This window comes from Centrocercus urophasianus, unplaced genomic scaffold (assembly GCF_019232065.1).
Source record: "Centrocercus urophasianus isolate 14NV4802_14NV808 unplaced genomic scaffold, USGS_Curo_1.0 seq_1060, whole genome shotgun sequence".
Lineage (NCBI taxonomy): Eukaryota > Metazoa > Chordata > Aves > Galliformes > Phasianidae > Centrocercus > Centrocercus urophasianus.
In genome coordinates, this window is record NW_024884210.1 from 81,326 (window position 1) to 100,160 (window position 18,835).

Here is an 18,835-nt window from a genome sequence, read left to right on the forward strand (position 1 = left end):
TGAGGCTTTTGCAGAGGCAAAACCGCTTCTGTTGCTGTTGATTCCTCGGAGCATCTGAAATGGCGTTTCTAACGCAGCCCGTGCAGATGATGCTTGTTTCGCTCCCCCGCTGAGTCACTGCTTTCTCAAATGGAGTTTGATTCCTGGTGGACGAGCAGTGTGGCTTTGTGCACAACGTGGGAGCCCTTTGCATCTCAGTTGAAGGCCCTTAGGAACAGCACGAGGAGAAAGCCCTGCCCCAGCCTGGAGCGGAGAGGGGCTTGGAGGGGTCTTCTCAAGCACAGTTCTGAGGTGTCCACGCAGACAGTCCTCCTCATAAACAGCCAGCTATATTTAGAAGGTCTCTGCCTCCATCACTGCTGCAAAATGCTGTTCCAGATTCCTTGATCTAGTAGTTAGAAACCATCTCTTAATTTCCAGCCTAAACTAATTTCTGACCACTTTATACTCATTTGTTCTTGTGCCAATATTGTGTTTTTGCTTAGAGAGCTCTTCTCTCTCCTTGGAATTTCCCTCCCCTTTCCCCAGTGTTTACAGAGTACAGTCACATCACTGCTTGGCCTGGATAAACAAGTCCAGCTCCTCTGTCCCCCCCTTCCCCCCCCCAGAGCACCACCAGCGTTGTGCCAACAGCTTGTGCAGCAGTGTTAGCACATGCTTCCTCCCGAGGGCCTGCAGCCTCTTCCCTTACATTCTTGCATGGATTGTGTTTGCCTTTTGCATGCATGCATGCGTTGAAGTGGTACAACACGGAGGTCAGAGAGCTGGGTCTTTGAGCATGGTTTGTGCTGTAGGATGAGATTTGGTCTGTGACAGTCTTGTACTGATGGGAACGGGTCGCAGTCTGTGCTGAGTAGGGCTCCTGCTCTGCTGCAGGGGTGTGGGGAGGTGCAAGAGTCTGTGCCAGGGAAGGAACAGTCTGCCAGCAGGTGTGGGGCACTGAGGGACCCCAAATGATGAATGGGGAGGGTCTGTAATGGGGATGTGTCCATTTTGACAGCTGTCCAGGAAGGGAGCTTCCATGCGGTGCTGCTCCATGTGGCTTCTGTCAGGAAGCCCAGAGTGTGGGGTTAGCTGAGCACATGGTGCACTGACACAAAATGGTAGCCTTAAATCCTACAGAGAGCAGCGCTAGATGGGAGCAAAGGAGAGGAGGGAAAGGCCCAAAGAGTCAGAGTGTGGGTGCAGGAAGAACTGCCTGCTGCATTTCCAGGGACCATGAACCACCTGTAGTGGCTGATGGGAGCTGAAGGAACTCTCTCCATTTCCAGGATGGGAAGTGCTCAAACATTTCCCTCTGAAGGGCTCTTCTGGGGCGGAGGGGATTTTCCTCACTGCAGAGGCCTTGGCTGTAACACGGGCAGTGTCCCTCCATCACCCTATACTTCACCACTGCAGCATGCACCAAGGCTGTTGAGCTGCACTAAGCCTTGTGGCATCACAGGACAGTTGGTAGGGCAGGACCCCCCTCCACCTGCTCGTCTGTAAGCTTCCCCACATCACCCAGCCTCAGGCACAGCCTATGGGTCTTGGCTGGGGCGCTGTGCCCTGGGTGAGGTGCAGGATGGGTGTAGGAAGGTGTCGATGCTGCTGCGCTGGGGTCTCGGGGATGGTGTGAAGGATGTCACTCAGTTGCTCCCTGGGCTGTTCTGCAGGTGCTGGAAGAGAAGCCGTCGGGACTTCTTGTTGCCTCGCTGCAAGCCAAGGACCCTGACGAGGGTGAGAATGGGACCATCACCTACTCACTGATAGGTACGAGCTGCCAGCCTGGCTTTCGGCATGCAGCCGTGACCCTCAGAGGCACACGGATGCTCTGCCACAGCACGTTCTCTCCTCCATCCCCGCGTGCCCCCACCCTCCCTCCTCTCTCTGCAGCATTTCACCTTCTCTCCGCAGGAGCCTGGGCAGAGCGTTTCACACTGCACACGGCCACTGGGGAGCTGCGGACTGCCACGGTGCTGCGCCGCTCCGACCGTGCTGAGTACGTCTTCACTGTGACGGCCAGCGACCGGGGCATGGTGCCCTGCAGCACCTCAGCCGTCGTTCGTGTCCAGGTATCCCCAACCGCTCTGGGCCCTGCACCATCCACCCCTTGCTCACCTCTCAGAGGACACCATGCAGCTACTTACAGCATTCCTCTGTACCGTCCTTACTCTCCACCCAGAGCAGCCATTGCCTTTGCTCAGCTGTTGCACCGGCCTCAGCATCTGTGTGGAGGACGTGGGATGGGAAAGGATGGGTCTGGTGGCCACTGTGCATGAATCCTCGTTCACAAAGTCTGAACACTTGTCTTCTCCAGACTTGGACAGTCCGCCCTGTCCTAGATGTGCTTTTGTGGGGAAGATCTTAGAATTCTCCGGCCCGGAGACGTTAATTCCTCCTGGCATTTTTTTCTCCAGGCATGTGGGGTTTTCTTCATGTCTGCCCAACTGTGGTGCTCACTGTCTGGTGTGTTGGCTCAGATCGCCAACTCCTTTCCCCGTTGTTAGTAATGAGCTTAATTGGACAGCAGACTCCAGCTTCCCTGCAGCCGATGCACTTTCATGGTGTGCCGTTTCACATCCTGTCGTGTCGTTGCAGTTCCATCACCGCTCCATGTTCCCATCTGATGCTCTGCTGCACAGAGTGCAGGCAGTGCCCATAACACTCTCAGTGAGCCCATCGTGTACGCAGCTTCCTTTTATTATTACATTAAATTAGACTCGCTGTATTTCCGTTGTGCTTGAGAAGTCCCATGTTAGACTGGCACATCTGCCTTCAGCCATTCCACAACACGTTTTGAAAACATTTCCTTTTTATGCCACGTCTGTAGCTGTTCTTGTCTTTGAAGTTCTTCTGCAGCCTTCAAAGTAATGAGACCAGGCTGAATTGCTTGTTTGCATTCCCATAATGGAGCTTGACAGTCACTGGTTCTGATACTCCTCCAGGTTGATAGTTTTGCTGGATTCTCTTTTTCCCAGCTCTTTCACATGAGTGCACTGACTTTTTCGAGATACGTTCCCATCAGATGGCACTGCTGCTTTTCACTGTCACCCCTGAATTAATAGCAGTATCTTTAATTAGAGTAATAATAGTATTCATGTATCGTTGGATCATACTAAATTATCTTCTCTGTACCACTCATCTGATTGAAATTACTTCACTTCAAAGCTGTTTCTGCTGGCAACTGTTCCCATTGCAGTACCTAACCCACTCACAGGATCACAGCACAGCTGAGGCTGCAGGCACATCTGTGGCCATCTGCTCCACTCCCTGCTGCAGGCCACCCAGAGCTGCTTGCTCAGAACCACGTCCTGGTGATTTCTGAAGGTCTCCATGGATGGAAACCTCCCTCGGCAGCCTGTGCCAGTGCTCAGTTACCCACCCATACAGAAGGACCTTCCTGGTGTCAAGGTGGAACCTACTGCGCTCTCATTTGTGCCCAGTGAAACCTGTCTTCTCGCTGGGTGCCACGGAATCATAGAATCATAGAATCACCAAGGTTGGAAAAGACCTAAAAGATCACCCAGTCCAACCGTTCACCTATTCCCAATAGCTCCTACTAAACCACGTCCCTCAACACAACATCCAGCCTTTCCTTGAACACCCCCAGGCTCGGTGACTCCACCACCTCCCTTGGCAGTCCATTCCAGAGAGAGGAGTATCCCGAGGATAACTGGTCTGACTTTTAAAGACAGATGTAAAGAAGGCATTCAGAACCTCTGCCTTTTCCTTATCCTCAGAAAAGAGCCATACACTCTCTCTTCAGATACTCACATACACTGGTGCCCCAGAACCTTCTCTGCTCAGTCAGCAGCTCTGTCCTTACCTGCCATAGCTCCCCAGGTGAAGCTCGTCTTTCACCTTGTCAAGCCTGTGCTCATTCTCCGTGTATTTTTCAGGCCACAAGACTTGTGACCTGGCCTCCCTGAACCTGCAGTCTGCGCGTCCCCTCTCCACCGGCTCCCCAGCATCCCTCCCAGAGCGCATCCCTGACTGCTGTCTCTCCTCTCCTCGCAGGTGCTGCCCTCCTCCCGCTTGCTGCCCAGACCCGATGCCACCGTGCTGACGCTGCACCCCCCGGAGGGGGTCAGGCCGGGCTCTGTGATCGGCTCAGTGGCCCCCCCCGATGCCCCTGCCCGGGGACAGCTGACCTACACGGTGGTAGGAGGTGGCGGGGACGGCACTTTTGTTGTTGACAGCGTGACAGGGGAGATCTACGCCGCCCGGGAGCTGGATTACGAGGCCGGGGCCCGGCACACGCTGCAAGTGAGCGCCGAGGACACGCAGCACGGCTACCCGTCCAGCCGGCTGGTGCTGGTGCAGATCCACGTGCAGGACTGCAACGACCAGGCGCCCACCTTCCCCGAAGACCCCATCACCATCGTGGTGCCCGAGGACGCGCAGGCCGGCTCGTCTGTCTTCACCTTCCAGGCTCTGGATGGGGACGGGGCCGGCCCCAACAGCCAGGTGCGCTACGCGCTGCTGCGCCAGGAGCCCCCGGGGGGCCCTTTCCAGCTCGACGGCCGCTCGGGGCTGCTGAGCCTTCGCCAGAGCCTCGACCGCGAGGCCGTGGCCTCCTTCCTCCTGGTGGTGGAGGCCACGGACCAGGCCCGCAACGTCAGCCAGCGCCGTTCGTCCGCTGTGACGGCGCGTGTGTTCGTGACCGACGTGAACGACAACGCGCCCGTCTTCCTGTCGCCCGCTGCCATCAGCGTCACCGAGGACCGGCCGACTGGGTTTGTGGCTCTGCATGTGGTGGCCCAGGACAACGATCTGGGAGAGAATGGACGAGTGAGCTACTCACTGCGAGCGGGCAACAGCGATGGGCGCTTCCACCTCAACCCCAGCACCGGTGAGAGCCTGGGCAGGGTGCAGGGTGACACTGCATTGTGGGGTCTGGGCAGGGTGCAGGGTGACACTGGATTGTGGGGGCTGGGCAGGGTGCAGGCAGATGTGGGGATGTTGCACATGCAGGAGAGTGTAGGCCGGAGAGTTGAGGTCACCTGAAGTTGTGAAGAATTTGTGGGGTGCACACCTGGCTGAGGTGACCCTGCTGTCTTGAGACCTGGCTGCCCTGGCTCCCCTCCATCCCTGCAGACTTGCAACACTCTGTCCGGGGGTGGTTGGCCTCAAGGCCAATGATCCCTGCTCACCCTGCTCACCCCTCTCCCCGTGTCTGTAGGTGCTCTCTCTGTTGTGCGGGCTCTGAACCGTGAGGAGGTGGTGCAACACAACCTGACTGTGGTGGCTGCTGACCATGGCTTCCCGCGCCGTTCGGCCACACAGCTACTCTCCATACTGGTGCTGGATGTCAATGATGAAGCTCCCACCTTTGAGAAGCCTGAGTACGAGGCGCACATCACGGAGAACCTTCCAGCTGGCAGCCCTGTCCTGCAGGTGCTGGCCACAGACCGGGACCTGGGTGAGGATGCAGGGTTCAATCAGGGACCTTCTGGAGACACAGCACACGGGACAAGATGTGCTCCCTCCTGCCTGGTTTGCAGTGCATGTTTGACAATGGAGGGAGGGACGATCGGCTGACCTGGCAATGAGGGATGGGACAGACCTGGGAAGAAGCTGAGGAGAAGAACAGGGGCTGCAATTCCCTGTGCTTCCCAAGTCAGTGCCCTTTGTTCTTTGGAGATTTGTTGTCCTGTCTTCCACAAGCTGAACAGGGCTGAGGCTTCCCTCCACCACACATCTCTCCCCACGCCTTTACTTGCTATGGCGTCAGATCACCCCCTTCCTCAGTGTCACCCCTGGGAGGAAGGAAGTACAGGGCTGTGAGCCAAGTGAGAGGTTCTTGGTGTTGCTACTGGGTTACCTTCAAACGTGCTTCTCCTGCAGGTGCCAACGGACAGGTGACCTATGGAGGTCTCTCTGGGGGGCCGTTCTCCATCCACCCGCAGACAGGTCTCATTGTCACCACGCATCCCTTGGACCGTGAGGAGCAGGAGCAGCATGTGCTGATGGGTACGGCTGTGCTGGGGCATGGGAGGGAGCAGCAGGCACTGGGGAGGGAGAGGTGGAGGGCACGGAGCAGGCAGATGCACTTTGTCTGCTTTTGGGATAGAGCAGCACTGCAAGGAGGGCAGGATGTGGGAAGTAATGGAGGTTTGTGGAGCACGCGGCGTTGTTGGGTGATTCGGGCATACAGAAATGGCAGCGCTCCCATTCTTTGCTGCCCTGTGACTGCCTGGACGGCCGCCCGTGGTGGCTCTGATTGTAGCTCCCAGTCTGCAGCATACTCTGCAGCACTCTTGCTGTGCTCCTGCAGTCTATGCCCGGGATGGTGGCCTGCCCCCCAACCTCTCCAAGGCAACTGTGCGGATAACAGTAGGGGATGAGAACGACCACACACCGCAGCTGGAGAGTGAGTCCTGCTCTGTGGAGGTCCCTGAGAACCAGAGCCGCGTGGCGCTCTACACCCTGCGTGCCACTGACCCTGACGGAGACGAGAACGGGCGCTTGGAGTACCGCGTGGCAGGTGAGCACAGGGGCGCGGGAGCTCTGTAGCTCCGTTCTTGGAGAGAGTAATGGCTGCTCACCACGGGTTGCCAGGAGTTCTGGGAAGCATCACCTCTGGCAATTCCTGTTCTGCATCATTTCTCTCCTGCCCTGGACCACGAGTAGCTGTTCCCTTCTCTCAACCTTCTGATTCCTCTGCCGCAGTGAAAAGCACTCCAGGATGTGCACAGGCTGCATTGCTCACACTCTGTCCGTTTCCCCAGGTTCAGACTGGCTCCGTACCTCTCTTGCTTGCTATGGCCTGTGGAATTTATGGATTGCCGAGTCTTTGCTGTCATGCCTTGTCTTACTGTGGCATTGCACTGGTCAGTGAGCTGGTGGAGCCTGTTCCTGCACAACACACGTACTCAAACACACACTCTGGGCCTGAGGAGGTTCAGTCCCACAGGGGCCTTACAGACACCAGCTCACTACCATCCCAGGCAGCATAGTCCAGGACCCTCTCTGTGCCAACTTCAAGTGTACAGTCATGCTGTCTTGCTGTTCCTTCTCTCTTCTAGATGGAGATCCTGAGCAGGATTTCATCTTAGACCCTGTCTCTGGTGTGCTCTCCACTGCACGTGCCCTCGACCGAGAGCAAGTTGCTTTCTACAGCCTCACAGTAGTGGTTCAAGACCACGGCACCCCACCACGCAGTGCAACCATGTCAGTGAATGTGCAGGTGTTGGACTTAAATGACAACGCTCCTGGTTTTGCTCAAGCCAGCTACATGGTGGAGGTGCCCGAGGATTTGCCTGTTGGCTCCCTGGTGCTGCAGCTGGAAGCCAAGGACCCCGATGAGGGCACCAACGGGCAGGTCACCTACTACCTGGGCAATGAGTCCCTGGGCATGTTCCAGGTGGAGCCGCAGAGCGGACGCATCACAAGTGCCCAGGAGTTGGACCGGGAACGCCAGCCAACTTACAGCTTTCTGGCCAAGGCTGTGGACTCAGCACCATGGGAGCCCAAAAGCGCGGCTGTGCGTGTCACGGTCACGGTGCGGGATGTCAATGACCACGCTCCTGCCTTCCTGCACAGCCCGCTCACTGTCAGCTTGTCTCGCCACACGCCGCTCAAGCAAGTCGTGGCCACCATGAGGGCGGAGGACAGGGATGCGGGTGCCAATGCCTCCATTCTGTATCGCCTTGCCACCCCGAACTCGGCCTTCTCAATCAACTCCTACACAGGGGATATCCAGCTGCTGCAGCCCCTGAGCTCACTCAGCCAGCGCCAGCGGACACTCTTCGTCCTGGCCACGGACCTGGGGCAGCCGGCGCTTTCGTCCACTGGTGTAGTGGTGATCCATCTGCAGGAAGAGCCCTACCGGGGGCTGCGCTTTCCCCGGAGCACCAATGAAGTGGTCCTGCCAGAAAATGCTGCTCCAGGTGTCTGCTGGGCAGAACGCTCAGTGCAAGCTGAGATGGAGTGGGATGGGATGGGGGGGAGGTGGGTGACAAGCTAGAATAGTTCCGTGGGCTGGAACTCAGACCTTAGGAAGTCGTGTCATGCTTTGGGTAGACCCAGGGGGATGGCGGGGCCTGATTGAGCCCAGGGTGTTGGGGGTGATAATCCTGTGAGCCTTTGCCTCAAGACGTTCTGATTGCTGTGGGCAGTCACAGTGCCCACTTGCTGGTGGAATGGCTGCAGGGTTCACACTGAGATCATAGGAGGGCCGTAGACAGGCCCCAGGAGTCTCATCTCCAGCCCAGAGTTTACCATTGGTTCTCACGTACTTTGACAGCAGTGTCATCAGGCAGGGCTGCGTTCCTGTGGTATGACATGTGCTACCTATAAACCATCCTGACCCTCAGTGTGCCCTGAGACTGTGCTGCCCATCCAACACTGCTTCCTGTCTTTCCAGGTACTGCTGTCGCAAGCATCCAAGCTGTGCACATGGGGGGCTCTTCTGGGCGCATCACATACAGCATCATCAGTGGCAACGAGAAGAACGCATTCCTTATCCAGCCCAGCTCAGGTACAGCACCAGAACCACACAGGGAAGCAGCAAGGGAGAGTCGCCTGTGCTCTGCCAGTGCCTGCTCAGCTGTCACAGCGCTCAGAGTCCTCCAAAGGCAGAGGAATGCAGTTTACACCTCTATCCTACTAAATCTAATAGTGTTAGTATCCCATCAGTGTCCAGAGGAGGCTGGTACAGCTCCTGGCAAAGTACTGGTCCCTGCTAATTGGACTTTTCCTAAAAAATTCGCATGCCATGCTCAGGAGTTAGCAGAGGCCACAACATTAAGAGGTGATCTGGATGTGCCCCTGCCTTAGACAGCCAGCCATGGCCAAACAACACAGCCCAGGTGGGATCTCAGAGCCAGGCACCTGGGCTGCCATGCCTTATAGGTGACAGTGTGCTGTGCTGCGTGGTTATGGCTGCGTGGTCCCAGAGGTGACAAAAATGGTGAGCAGCTCACTGACCTGTGGACATTTCTGATCTCTGCACCACTGTGCCCTGAGCAGTCAGCAGACACTGAACATCACAGTGGTGCTTGTGGGGGGTTGATGGCCCAGCAGAGAAGTGAGGCAGGCTGCAGGGTGCTGCAAGGCAAGCTGGTGTTGGTTGCACTACAAGCTTCAAAGGGCAGCCTTGGAAGGGCTACATTTCCCCTGACATCAAGGAAGTCCTGGCTGAGTCTAGGGGGAGGGGGGACCTTTTTTGCCTTACAGTTTGGAAGAGGCTGGTATATAAGAAGGTCTGCAGACACAAAGGTCAAGCTGGAGCTTCTTGTGAAAATGCAATTTTCTTGTAGCCTGCTGGATGACTGGGGTTGGAACAGGATTCCAGACCATTCTGGACACAGTGCTTGTGCTTGAGCTCATGGCCACTGTGCAGGTCCCTGTGAGCTGCCTGCAGTATGGCACGGCATGCAGACCATTAGCACCCCTATTAACAGCTGCCAGCCACAGTGTCTGTGTCATCAGGTGTCCCTTCAGCCGCTCTACAGTCACCTTGCAGTCACTGCAAGCCACTCATTACCCTGTGCTGCTGCTGTGAAGAGGCCTCTGAACACTGGGATCATGGGGAAGAGGCCAGACCAGGTCACAGCACCCGTCCCAGCCTCACATCAGTCTGCAGCCCCAGCCCTGAGGAAGCTGAGCTACAACTGCAGACCTCCTGCTGCAGCTGACCCACCCTGCCTGCACCCTGCCTGCCCGGAGTGCTGGGTTCCACCTCCCCGTGTGCCTCATTGCAGTGCTTCTGTCACTCCTAGAGTCATCCCAGCTCCAACCACAGCTTGGCAGCTGCCACAGTGCAATTCCTGAAACCCAGAGACAAAGAAAGGGCAGGTGCTGGAAATTCAGTCAGATTCACAGAGGTCTTTGTGGAAAGCAGCTGCACCTATTGGTGGTCCACTGTGTGTTCTGAGTCCCAGCGACTGCCGCCTGTGAAGGGGTTCACACACTGCCATAGCAGTCTGCCCGCCTGATGCTGCATGCAAAAGGAGAAGTGGGGCTGAGCTGGAGCTGCTGTGTGAAGTGCAAGAGGGGCTGATGGGGTGGCAAGTTGGAAAAGTCCTGGTTCACAGGCCAGCAGTCACAGAATCACAGAATGACAGGGGTTGGAAAGGACCTTGAAGGATCGTCGAGTCCAATCCCCCTGCTGGAGCAGGAACACCCAGAGCAGATCACACAGGAATACAGGCATACAGGCAGATTTTGAATGTCTCAAGAAAGAGACCCCACAACCCCTCCGGGCAGCCCATTCCAGTGTTCTCTCACCCTCACCATGAAGTTTTTCCCATATTTATGTGGAACCTCCTCCGTTCCATCTTGCACCCTTTGCCCCTTGTCCCACCATTGGACGTCACTGAGAAGAGCCTGGTTCCATTCTCCTGCCACGCAGCCTTTGCATAAACAGTGATGAGTTCACCCCTCAGTCTCCTCCAAGCCAAAGGGCCCCAGCTCAGCGGTGCCACACAAATCCCCTGCCACGTCTGTGTGATCCCTGTCCTGTCAGATCCCGGCTTGTCGCTGCCAGCAGTTCCCCAGCCATCCTGGACATGCCCTGGCTGTGCCTCGGTTCTGTGGCAGTGTGACTTCATGTCAGCGAGGAAACATTTCCTCCACCAAAGTGCCCAGAAGGATTTTTCCCTCAGGTCTCATTTGTCTGCCTGGGAAACACATCTCTGCTTCCTCCTTGGGCAGCAGGCTGCACACTGTGACCGTATGCAGGTTCTGGAGCACCATGAAGATGGGGCAGGCACGGGGCAGCTCTGTGTGGCTCCCCAGCCCCCCCGGCTGCCAGCAGTGGCACACTTTGGCTTTAAGCTGCACTGCAGCACCGAGTCAGTTCCTCCTCATGTTTGGATGCATCACTGGGAATGCTGCCAGTCATTAGTAGAGAACAGCATAGCATAGCATAGAACAGAGCAGAAGGGAACTACAGAGACCCCTGAATCCAGCTCCCCAGCCACCAGAGGGATGAACAAAAGCTACAGCTTACAATTGAGGCGTTATGCAAAGCCTCCAAACACCAGCAGGGATGTGGCATCGAGCGTCTCTCCATGGAGCCTGGTCTGGTGTCTGACCAGCTTGTGATAAGGAGGTTTTTCCTAATGCCCAGCCTGACCCTCCCCATGCCCAGCTCTGCCTGTTCCCATGCACCCTGCCTCTCCCCTTGTCTTCCAGTCCTTCTTATGGGTTTTGTTGCCCTCATCTGGATGCTTCCATGTAACTTGGCGTACTTCTATATTGTGTGGCCCAGAACTGCACACAGTAGTCAAGGCAAGGCCACACCAGTGCTAAATATGGCAGAGAATCACTTCTTCTGACCGCCTGGCTGTGCTTTCTTAGTGCAGCCCAGATGCACACTGCTGGCTCACACTGAGCCTGCAGTCACTGACAGCCCTGAGTTCCTTCCTGCAGGGCTGCTGTCCTGCCTGTGCCTGCATCCAACGTGACTCCGTCCCAGGTGCAGAACCTGACATTTTCCTCTGTTGAACCTCATGCCATTGCAATTGCAATTAGTGCAATTAGTGCAATTAGTGCAATTGCACTAATTACCTGGCTCTGTTTTAGTAGATCCTTTAGGAGCCCCATGATCTTCCTGGGTGGGACAGCAATGTGTCATGGGCAGAGCCCATGCTTATGTGGATGTGTGTCCTCAGGCTCCTTGCAAGAACTGTTTGCAGCCCTTCAGTCTCTTTGTATGGACTCAGCCTAGACAAACAGTGCAGATAGCTGACGTCAGGCTAGGGCTTGATGAGCTAGCTCTGCAGTATGGGGCTCGACATGGGGCAGTTCTCATCTAAAGTGACAGTTTCAAGCTCAGAGAGGGTAGATTTTGGTTAGATGTAAGGAAAAAATATTTTATGGTGAGGGTGGTGAGGCAGTAAGCAGGTTACCCAGTGCTGTGGTTGGTGCTCCATCTCCGGAGACTTTGCAGGTGAGGCTGGATCAGGCCCTGGGCAACCTGATGGAGCTGTGGTGTCCCTGTGCAGTGCAGGGTTGTGGGCTGGATGGCCTTTAAAGGCTCTTCTGACACTGAGGAGTCTATGATTCTATACCAGATGTGTCCCCACTGGGAAGACTATTGCATGCTTTAATGCCAATGCAAGGTGTCTGTCCCGAGCACTGTGCAGAATTTACCAGCACAGCAGCTCAGTGTGGCTCGTGAGAAGGCTTTTGGTTTGAAGGAAGCTCAGTGTGCTCCTGTTTGAGAATGGATAGACTGATGGAGGGATGGACTAAGTGCAGGGGAACAACAGAGGTGAGGGCTGGGCATGCTGGTGCATCACCTGCCCCTTCTCCCCCCACCCTGCTGTCTCTCCAGGTGCCATCTCAGTTCAGGACTCCAGCAGCCTGGATTTTGAGGCCAGCCCCCGGCTGCGCCTTGTGGTCCAGGCAGAGACAACGGCTTCCTTTGGCTTTATGGCCATAAACCTCAACCTGCAAGATGTGAATGACAACTTGCCACGCTTCCAGCTGCAGAACTACGTGGCATTCATCTGGGAGTCCCAGAGCTATGACTCCCCAGTTATCCAGGTAGCACTGGGGGCAAAAACAGGGACAGTGGTTCCCCTGGCCGCTGTGCCAGGAGGAGGTGGGGGCTGTGCCTAAGGCTGGCACCTGTGGATCCGTATGTCTTGCTCTGCAGATCCGTTGTTTACAGGGCTCTAAACAGCACTGCTGAATCTCTCCGATGGCCTTGCAGGTCCTAGCAGATGATCTGGATCAGGGAATGAACGGGCAGGTGACTTACGCCATCAACCAGTCCCTGCCGATGACAGGCTTGTACCACATCGATCCTCAGAGCGGCACGATCACCACTGCTGCCATCCTGGACAGGGAGATCTGGTCCCAGACCCGGTGAGTAGGGCCGGACCAACTTGTACCCTAGGTATGAAAGTGACACAGGAGCAGCAGCCCCAGGGTTGCGGAGGATACTTTGCTGCTTGGTGCCACACCAAGCTGTTGCCAAACAGCAGAAACCAGGACTAAGTGGTGACCTGGGTATCAAACGAGGGTGTGACAGATGGCCATGAGATGAGCCTGAGCTCCGTGCAGCCTGGCCTTTGCAAATCCGAGCAGGCTGTGGAGGGGGCAGTGGACTCTTCAGTAGTTGCATCCATTTCCTTTCCTGCATGTTTAACCCAGGTTAGATCTGTTCAGTTTCTACCCACTCTCACACACTGCACCCTGCTGCCCTACCACATGTCCTCCAGCAGCCATGCGTCAACCTCAACCATCCTGCAAGTCCCCCTGCATTCATTCCAAGTCCTCTGGGTCCCTCACTACACATACAGGTTCTTTAATCCTCCAGTCTAACCACAGCTATGTGAGATGAGCTTACGTCCTCCCCTACCTCTGTGCACGAGCATGGCCCAGATACAAGGAACAACTCCCACCACCCCACCCAGACCTCATTCCCTTTGCCATATCCATGCTTCACCGCTCCACGTCTGTCTCCCCTTTTCCAAGGCAAGGAAATACCTAGGAAATATTCATTCCATTCACGTACCCACCGCTGCTCCACTCAAACCGAGGCTCCACATGTTCCCTAGTTCCCAAATACGCCCCAAATGCTGCCATCTGTCCCCTGTCTGTCCCCTGCTCACCCCACTTGCTCTGCCCAGCTCTTCTCCCATGCACATCCCAGCCTCCTGCCCATTTCACAGACTGAAAACATCCACTGCTGTCCCCTTGCAAAAGCGGCCAGCTGTGGATGCCTACGTGCCATGTCTGTGCATTAATGCACTGCCTACCAGATGCTCCAGACACTTGTGCCCACATGCACGGCCTGCTCATATGCTCCAGGTGCGGGACAAAAACCCACTGCCCTCCAAATACACACCCAGATGTGCATCCTATGCTCTTGATAGGTGCACATCCATTGACCCACTCCAGATGCTCTGTACACATCCATTGCCCCATGCGCTCCAGTTGTGCACAGTTTTACTACGTGCTCCAACCTGTGCACATGTGCAGCGTCCTCCTGTTCCAGATGCTGTGTGCACACTGCTCCTGACATGTGGTTGTGACCCTCCTGCTTTGCTTTTGTGCTTTCCTGCAGCTTGGTGGTAACAGCGATGGACAGAGGGACACCCCCTCTCGTAGGTTCTGCTACGCTGACAGTTGTGGTGATGGACATCAACGACAACAGCCCCACCATTCCTTTTCCCTGGGAGGTGCGGGTCCCAGAAAGTAAGTGCCTCTCAGCCCTATGAGGTAACGTGTCACTAACAGCAGGAGCTGGGCTGTGGTGGACGCCTGTGGGTGGCACAGAAGCACCCAGTGGGCCTGTTCCCTTGCCAAGGGCTGGCTTGTGCTGGCCCTTAGACTCAGCTTCTCTGAGCCTCCAGCACTGCCCATTTGTGACGTCCTGGTGCCCGCGGGTTGTGCAGCTCTGTGTCTTGAGGGAACCATCTGAACTCAGCTCTGGCCTCCCTGGCCCCAAACCAGGAGGGCTCTGGTTGCGCGCCCCCGCCCCGCCAGCTTCCTGCCCTCATTCGTGCCCCATCCCCGGCCTGACTCCCAGCACCTGCCTCTTCACCTCAGCATCTCCCTGCTGTCCCCAGTGCTCAGGTTTCCCACCACGTGAGCCAGTGCCTCTGAGGAGACGGGGATGCTGGCTCACGCCTCACCTCTCCACAGACATGCTGCTTGGCACCCAGATAGCCCAGCTGACGGGGAACGATGTGGACTCGGGCCCGGCGCTCTCCTACACCCTCCTGCTGGATGGTGATGCTGTGGGAACGTTCAGTGTGCTACGCTATGGGGGACGCATCGCCCTGACGGGGCCGCTGGACTACGAGCAGCGCAGCCGCTACAGCCTCACACTGCGAGCCTCCGACAGCCGCCACGAGACCGAGGCCAACCTCACCGTCATCGTGGAGGACATGAATGACAACGCTCCAGCCTTCAGCCAGGCCTTCTACCAGGTACTGCCTGCACTCGCGCACGAGCACGCGTGTAGCAGACAGAGAGCACTTTTTGGAGGATGGATTTGAGCCTATCCTGGTCCCCGTCCTTCTGGGCCGCATCCCAGCACCCCTCCTGCTGTCACTGCAGTCAGAAGGCTGAAAACAAGCAGACAGCACTGGGATCAGCAGAGAAAAAGGTCAATACCTGGATGCTCTAGAAGCTCAGAAGTCACACAGACGAGGCTGCATGCTATGCATGTGGGACAGGTGCCTGCAGGCTCCACCCATGGCCTTGGTGCAGAGGTGGGGAAGGCCTTGGCTAGCGTTGCACTGGGTTACTCCGTCATGGCTGCCCTAGCCAGCTCCAGGCTTTCTCCCATCCCTGCTGGCCAGCTCCAGGAGAACGGGGACAGTGCCCACATGAAGAGCGGTGCTGATCAGAGCTTCCTCCTCTTCCAGGTGACGTTGCCAGAACACACTCCTGCAGGGAGCATCCTTCTCACCGTGAGCGCCACTGACATGGACTCGGGCAGCAATGGGGAGATCACCTTCCACCTGGCCGTGCCCAGCCTTGACGTTGCAATTGACCCCAGCAACGGTGCGTGGGGCTGGCTGCTATGGGGGGGCTCACGCTGTGGGTTGCTCCAGCAGCTCCTGCAGAGGAAGGGGCCCTCATGCTCCCCCCTCACCAGGCCTGCAGTGGCCAGGGAGGCAGATCAAGCATCCCGCACGCCTGTCCCTGCAGCCAATAACCCTGACCACCCTCACACCCTGCCCTGCTCCCTGCTGACCCCCTATGCTGACTCTGCCTTTGTGCCCTCACAGGGACCCTGTTCACCATCCGACCGGTGGAATTTGATGCCAACCAGCCCACCCTGGAACTGGTGGTGGAGGCCCGTGACCACGGCTCCCCCAGCCTCTCGTCTTGGGCCACGGTTCAGCTTCAGGTGCTTGATGTGAATGACCACAGCCCCATCTTCCAGGTGCCACACTACAACGCCAGCGTCCCTGAGGACCTGCGGCCAGGAACCACTGTGCTGACGCTGGACGCAGGCGATGCTGACCTCTCCCGAGAGAACGCCGGCTTCGACTACACCATTGTCAGTGGCAACGGTGGCAATGCCTTCCAGGTGGAGAGCCGGGTGGCCTGGGCAGGTGGGCAGCTACGCACACAGGGTGCGTTGGTGCTTGTGGAGCCCTTAGATTTCGAGGCCATCCCGGTCTACAATCTCACCGTGGCTGCCTTGGACCGGGGCCTGCCGCAGCGCAGCACCACGGTGCCTGTGCTCATCACGGTGCAGGACGTCAATGACAACCCACCCGTGTTCGCCCGAGCCGAATACCGCACGGCAGTGAGCGAGAGCACGCCTCCTGGCACAGAGCTGCTCCGTCTGACGGCCCACGACGCCGACTCAGGGCCCCGCGGCCACGTTCACTACACCATCAGCTCAGGTGACCAGCACGGGCTCTTCCAGATCCATGAGAGCACAGGTGCCCTGTGCCTGGCACGGCCCCTGGACCGGGAGACGCAGGCATCGCACGCTCTTGTGGTGCAGGCCATGGATGTGCCAGGCGGGCACTTCGCTCTGGTGCCTGTAGCCATTGAGGTGAAGGATGTCAATGACAACAAGCCGTACTTCCCAGTGGAGGTGCTGAGTGCCAGCATGCGGGAGAACCTGCCTCCGGGCACGCTTGTGACCACCCTACGTGCCATCGACACCGACACCGGGGTGTTTGGGGAGCTGCACTACGCAGTTCTGGAGCAGCCAGTGGGGGGGCCTGGTGTGGCAGAGGGCCGGGACGCCTTCGCCATCAACAGCAGCTCTGGGGAGCTGCGTTCCCGGCTCACCTTCGATTATGAGCGAGCCAAAGCCTTCCAGCTCCTCGTCAGGGCCACGGATGCCGGCAACGCCTCTGCTACGGTGACCGTCCGGGTGCTGGTGACCGGGGAGGACGAGTACGATCCCATCTTCCTGAGCCCCTCCTTCAGCTTTGAGGTCCCTGAGGGTGCCCACAAAGGGCAGAGCATTGGGAGGGTCCTGGCAACAGATGAGGACGAGGGGGCCGACGGTGTCGTGCTGTACAACCTGGCCAAGCCCTCGCCGTACTTTGCCATCAACCAAACTACAGGCACCATCTACCTGCGGGTGGACAGCCAGCCCCAGGCAGGGGCCGGGCGCACCAAGAGGGAGCCCCGTGAGATGAGCCTTGAGGTGCAGGCGCGCAGCCCGCTGCCAGCCTCCCGCTCAGCCTCTGCACAGGTCACCATCGACGTCACGCACACCTCCTTCGGCCTGGCTCCAGATCTCAACCTGCTGCTGGTGGCCGTGGCCGCCTCGCTGGGCGTTGTGGTCGTGCTGGCTGCTGTGGCCATCGTGCTGGCGCTGGTCCGCTCCCGTCACCGCCGGAGCCACGAGAAGACGGAGGGGGACCGGCCGCTGGCCCACGTGCAGAGCAGCTCTCTGCAAAAGCTGGGCCACGAGGAGCCGGCACTCCCCGGGGCTGAGCACATCTACCACCAAGCGCTGCCGGGGTACGGGGGGGGAGCCAGCGGGGCCGTACACGCGGGGCGGCTCCCTGGACCCCTCGCACTCCAGTGGCAGAGGCTCCGCCGAGGCAGCTGAGGACGACGAGATCCGGATGATCAACGAGTACCCACGCGTGGCCAGCATCACAGCGTCCATGCAGGAGCACATTTCGGCCCGCGGCCCCGACTCCGGCATCCAGCAGGATGCCGACCAGCTGTCCGACATCTCCTGCGAGCCGGCCGCCCTGGAGAGCTCCCAGTGGTTCAAGAGCAAGAAGGGCTCCGGGCTGCTGCTCCCAGGGCCCACGTCGCAGCTGTACCGCGAGGATGGGGGAGGCAGCGCCTTTCTCGGCGTGCGCTGCGGCCTCAGCGTCTCCTCCCAGCCCCAGGACTACACCTTCCCAGAGGATGGCAAGCCCTCTGTGGAAGGCTCTCTCACCGCCATCGTGGCCAGCGACGAGGAGCTCCGTGGCAGCTACAATTGGGATTACCTGCTGAACTGGTGCCCCCAGTTCCAGCCGCTGGCCAGCGTCTTCACGGAGATCGCCCGCCTCAAGGATGAGAGCTCCCTGCGCAAGCCCTTCCCGACCAAGCCCAAGGCAGAGCCCAAGCCCCGCATCGACCCCCCACCCCTCATCACCTCTGTGGCCCACCCGGGCGCCAAGTCCGTGCCCCCCAAGCCGCCAGCAGGCAGGACCTTCCCGCACCCATCGTCGCTGCGTCGCTCGCCCATCAGCCACGAGGGCTCCATCTCGTCCTCCGCCATGTCACCCAGTTTCTCCCCCTCGCTGTCCCCGCTGGCCGCCCGCTCCCCTGTGGTCTCTCCCTTTGGCATCTCACAGGGGCCTTCCGCCTCCACCATCAGCGCCGAGCACTCACTGGAGCCCTCTGAGGAGGCCGAGCTCAGGATTTAGGCCTGGGCCCACGGACTTCCCCGCCCTCCCCGGCAGACACGGGGCCGAGAGCGGGGCCAGGCCGAGGGCCGCTCAGCACGGTACTGGTTTGGCTTTCCCGGCACCTTGCCCATTCCAGGGCCCCACGTGCTGGGGGCTCCCCCGTGCTTTGGGACTGCTGACTCTCGTCGCTCTCTGTGGTCCGGCAGATTCGGTGCTGGTTTTGGTGCCCTGTGGACTGCTGAGCCCAGCGCCAGCACCCTAAGGCACGGTTCCTTGTACTGCTCGTGGTGTCCCAGTGCCTGGCACGCTGCTGCTTTGTGGTACTCCGTGCTCTAAGAGGGGCTGGGAGCAGAGCGGCGCTCCCTGCCCTGCTGGGTCAGAGCACTGCCACCTGCAGCCCCTGCTCTGTCCCGGCCACCTGCCCAAGCCGTGCAGCAGCCCAGAAGCAGTGAGGGGCTGGCCCGTCCCGGCCGGCCCTGTCCCCGTGGGAGCTCACAGGGACAGGGTGTCACTGCTCAGCTGCAGCAGCCTGCAGGTCTGCGGGAAGCAGCGTG

General features: G+C 58.3%; 1 protein-coding gene across 1 annotated transcript in view; it reads left to right on the forward strand.

Annotated features, from left to right (window-relative positions):
* LOC122167810 (protocadherin-16-like) overlaps positions 1–18,300 on the forward strand; it is a 47,477-nt gene extending 29,177 nt beyond the window's left edge. Inside the window, 15 exon segments of the mRNA XM_042832657.1 lie at positions 1,656–1,752; positions 1,897–2,054; positions 4,000–4,834; positions 5,165–5,404; positions 5,830–5,955; positions 6,260–6,469; positions 7,011–7,874; positions 8,351–8,464; positions 12,269–12,480; positions 12,650–12,804; positions 14,009–14,139; positions 14,590–14,876; positions 15,318–15,456; positions 15,684–17,407; positions 17,409–18,300. Coding sequence (XP_042688591.1) covers positions 1,656–1,752; positions 1,897–2,054; positions 4,000–4,834; positions 5,165–5,404; positions 5,830–5,955; positions 6,260–6,469; positions 7,011–7,874; positions 8,351–8,464; positions 12,269–12,480; positions 12,650–12,804; positions 14,009–14,139; positions 14,590–14,876; positions 15,318–15,456; positions 15,684–17,407; positions 17,409–18,299 — 6,183 coding nt within the window. The 3' untranslated portion in view covers position 18,300.
* The last annotated feature ends 535 nt before the right edge of the window (positions 18,301–18,835 follow it).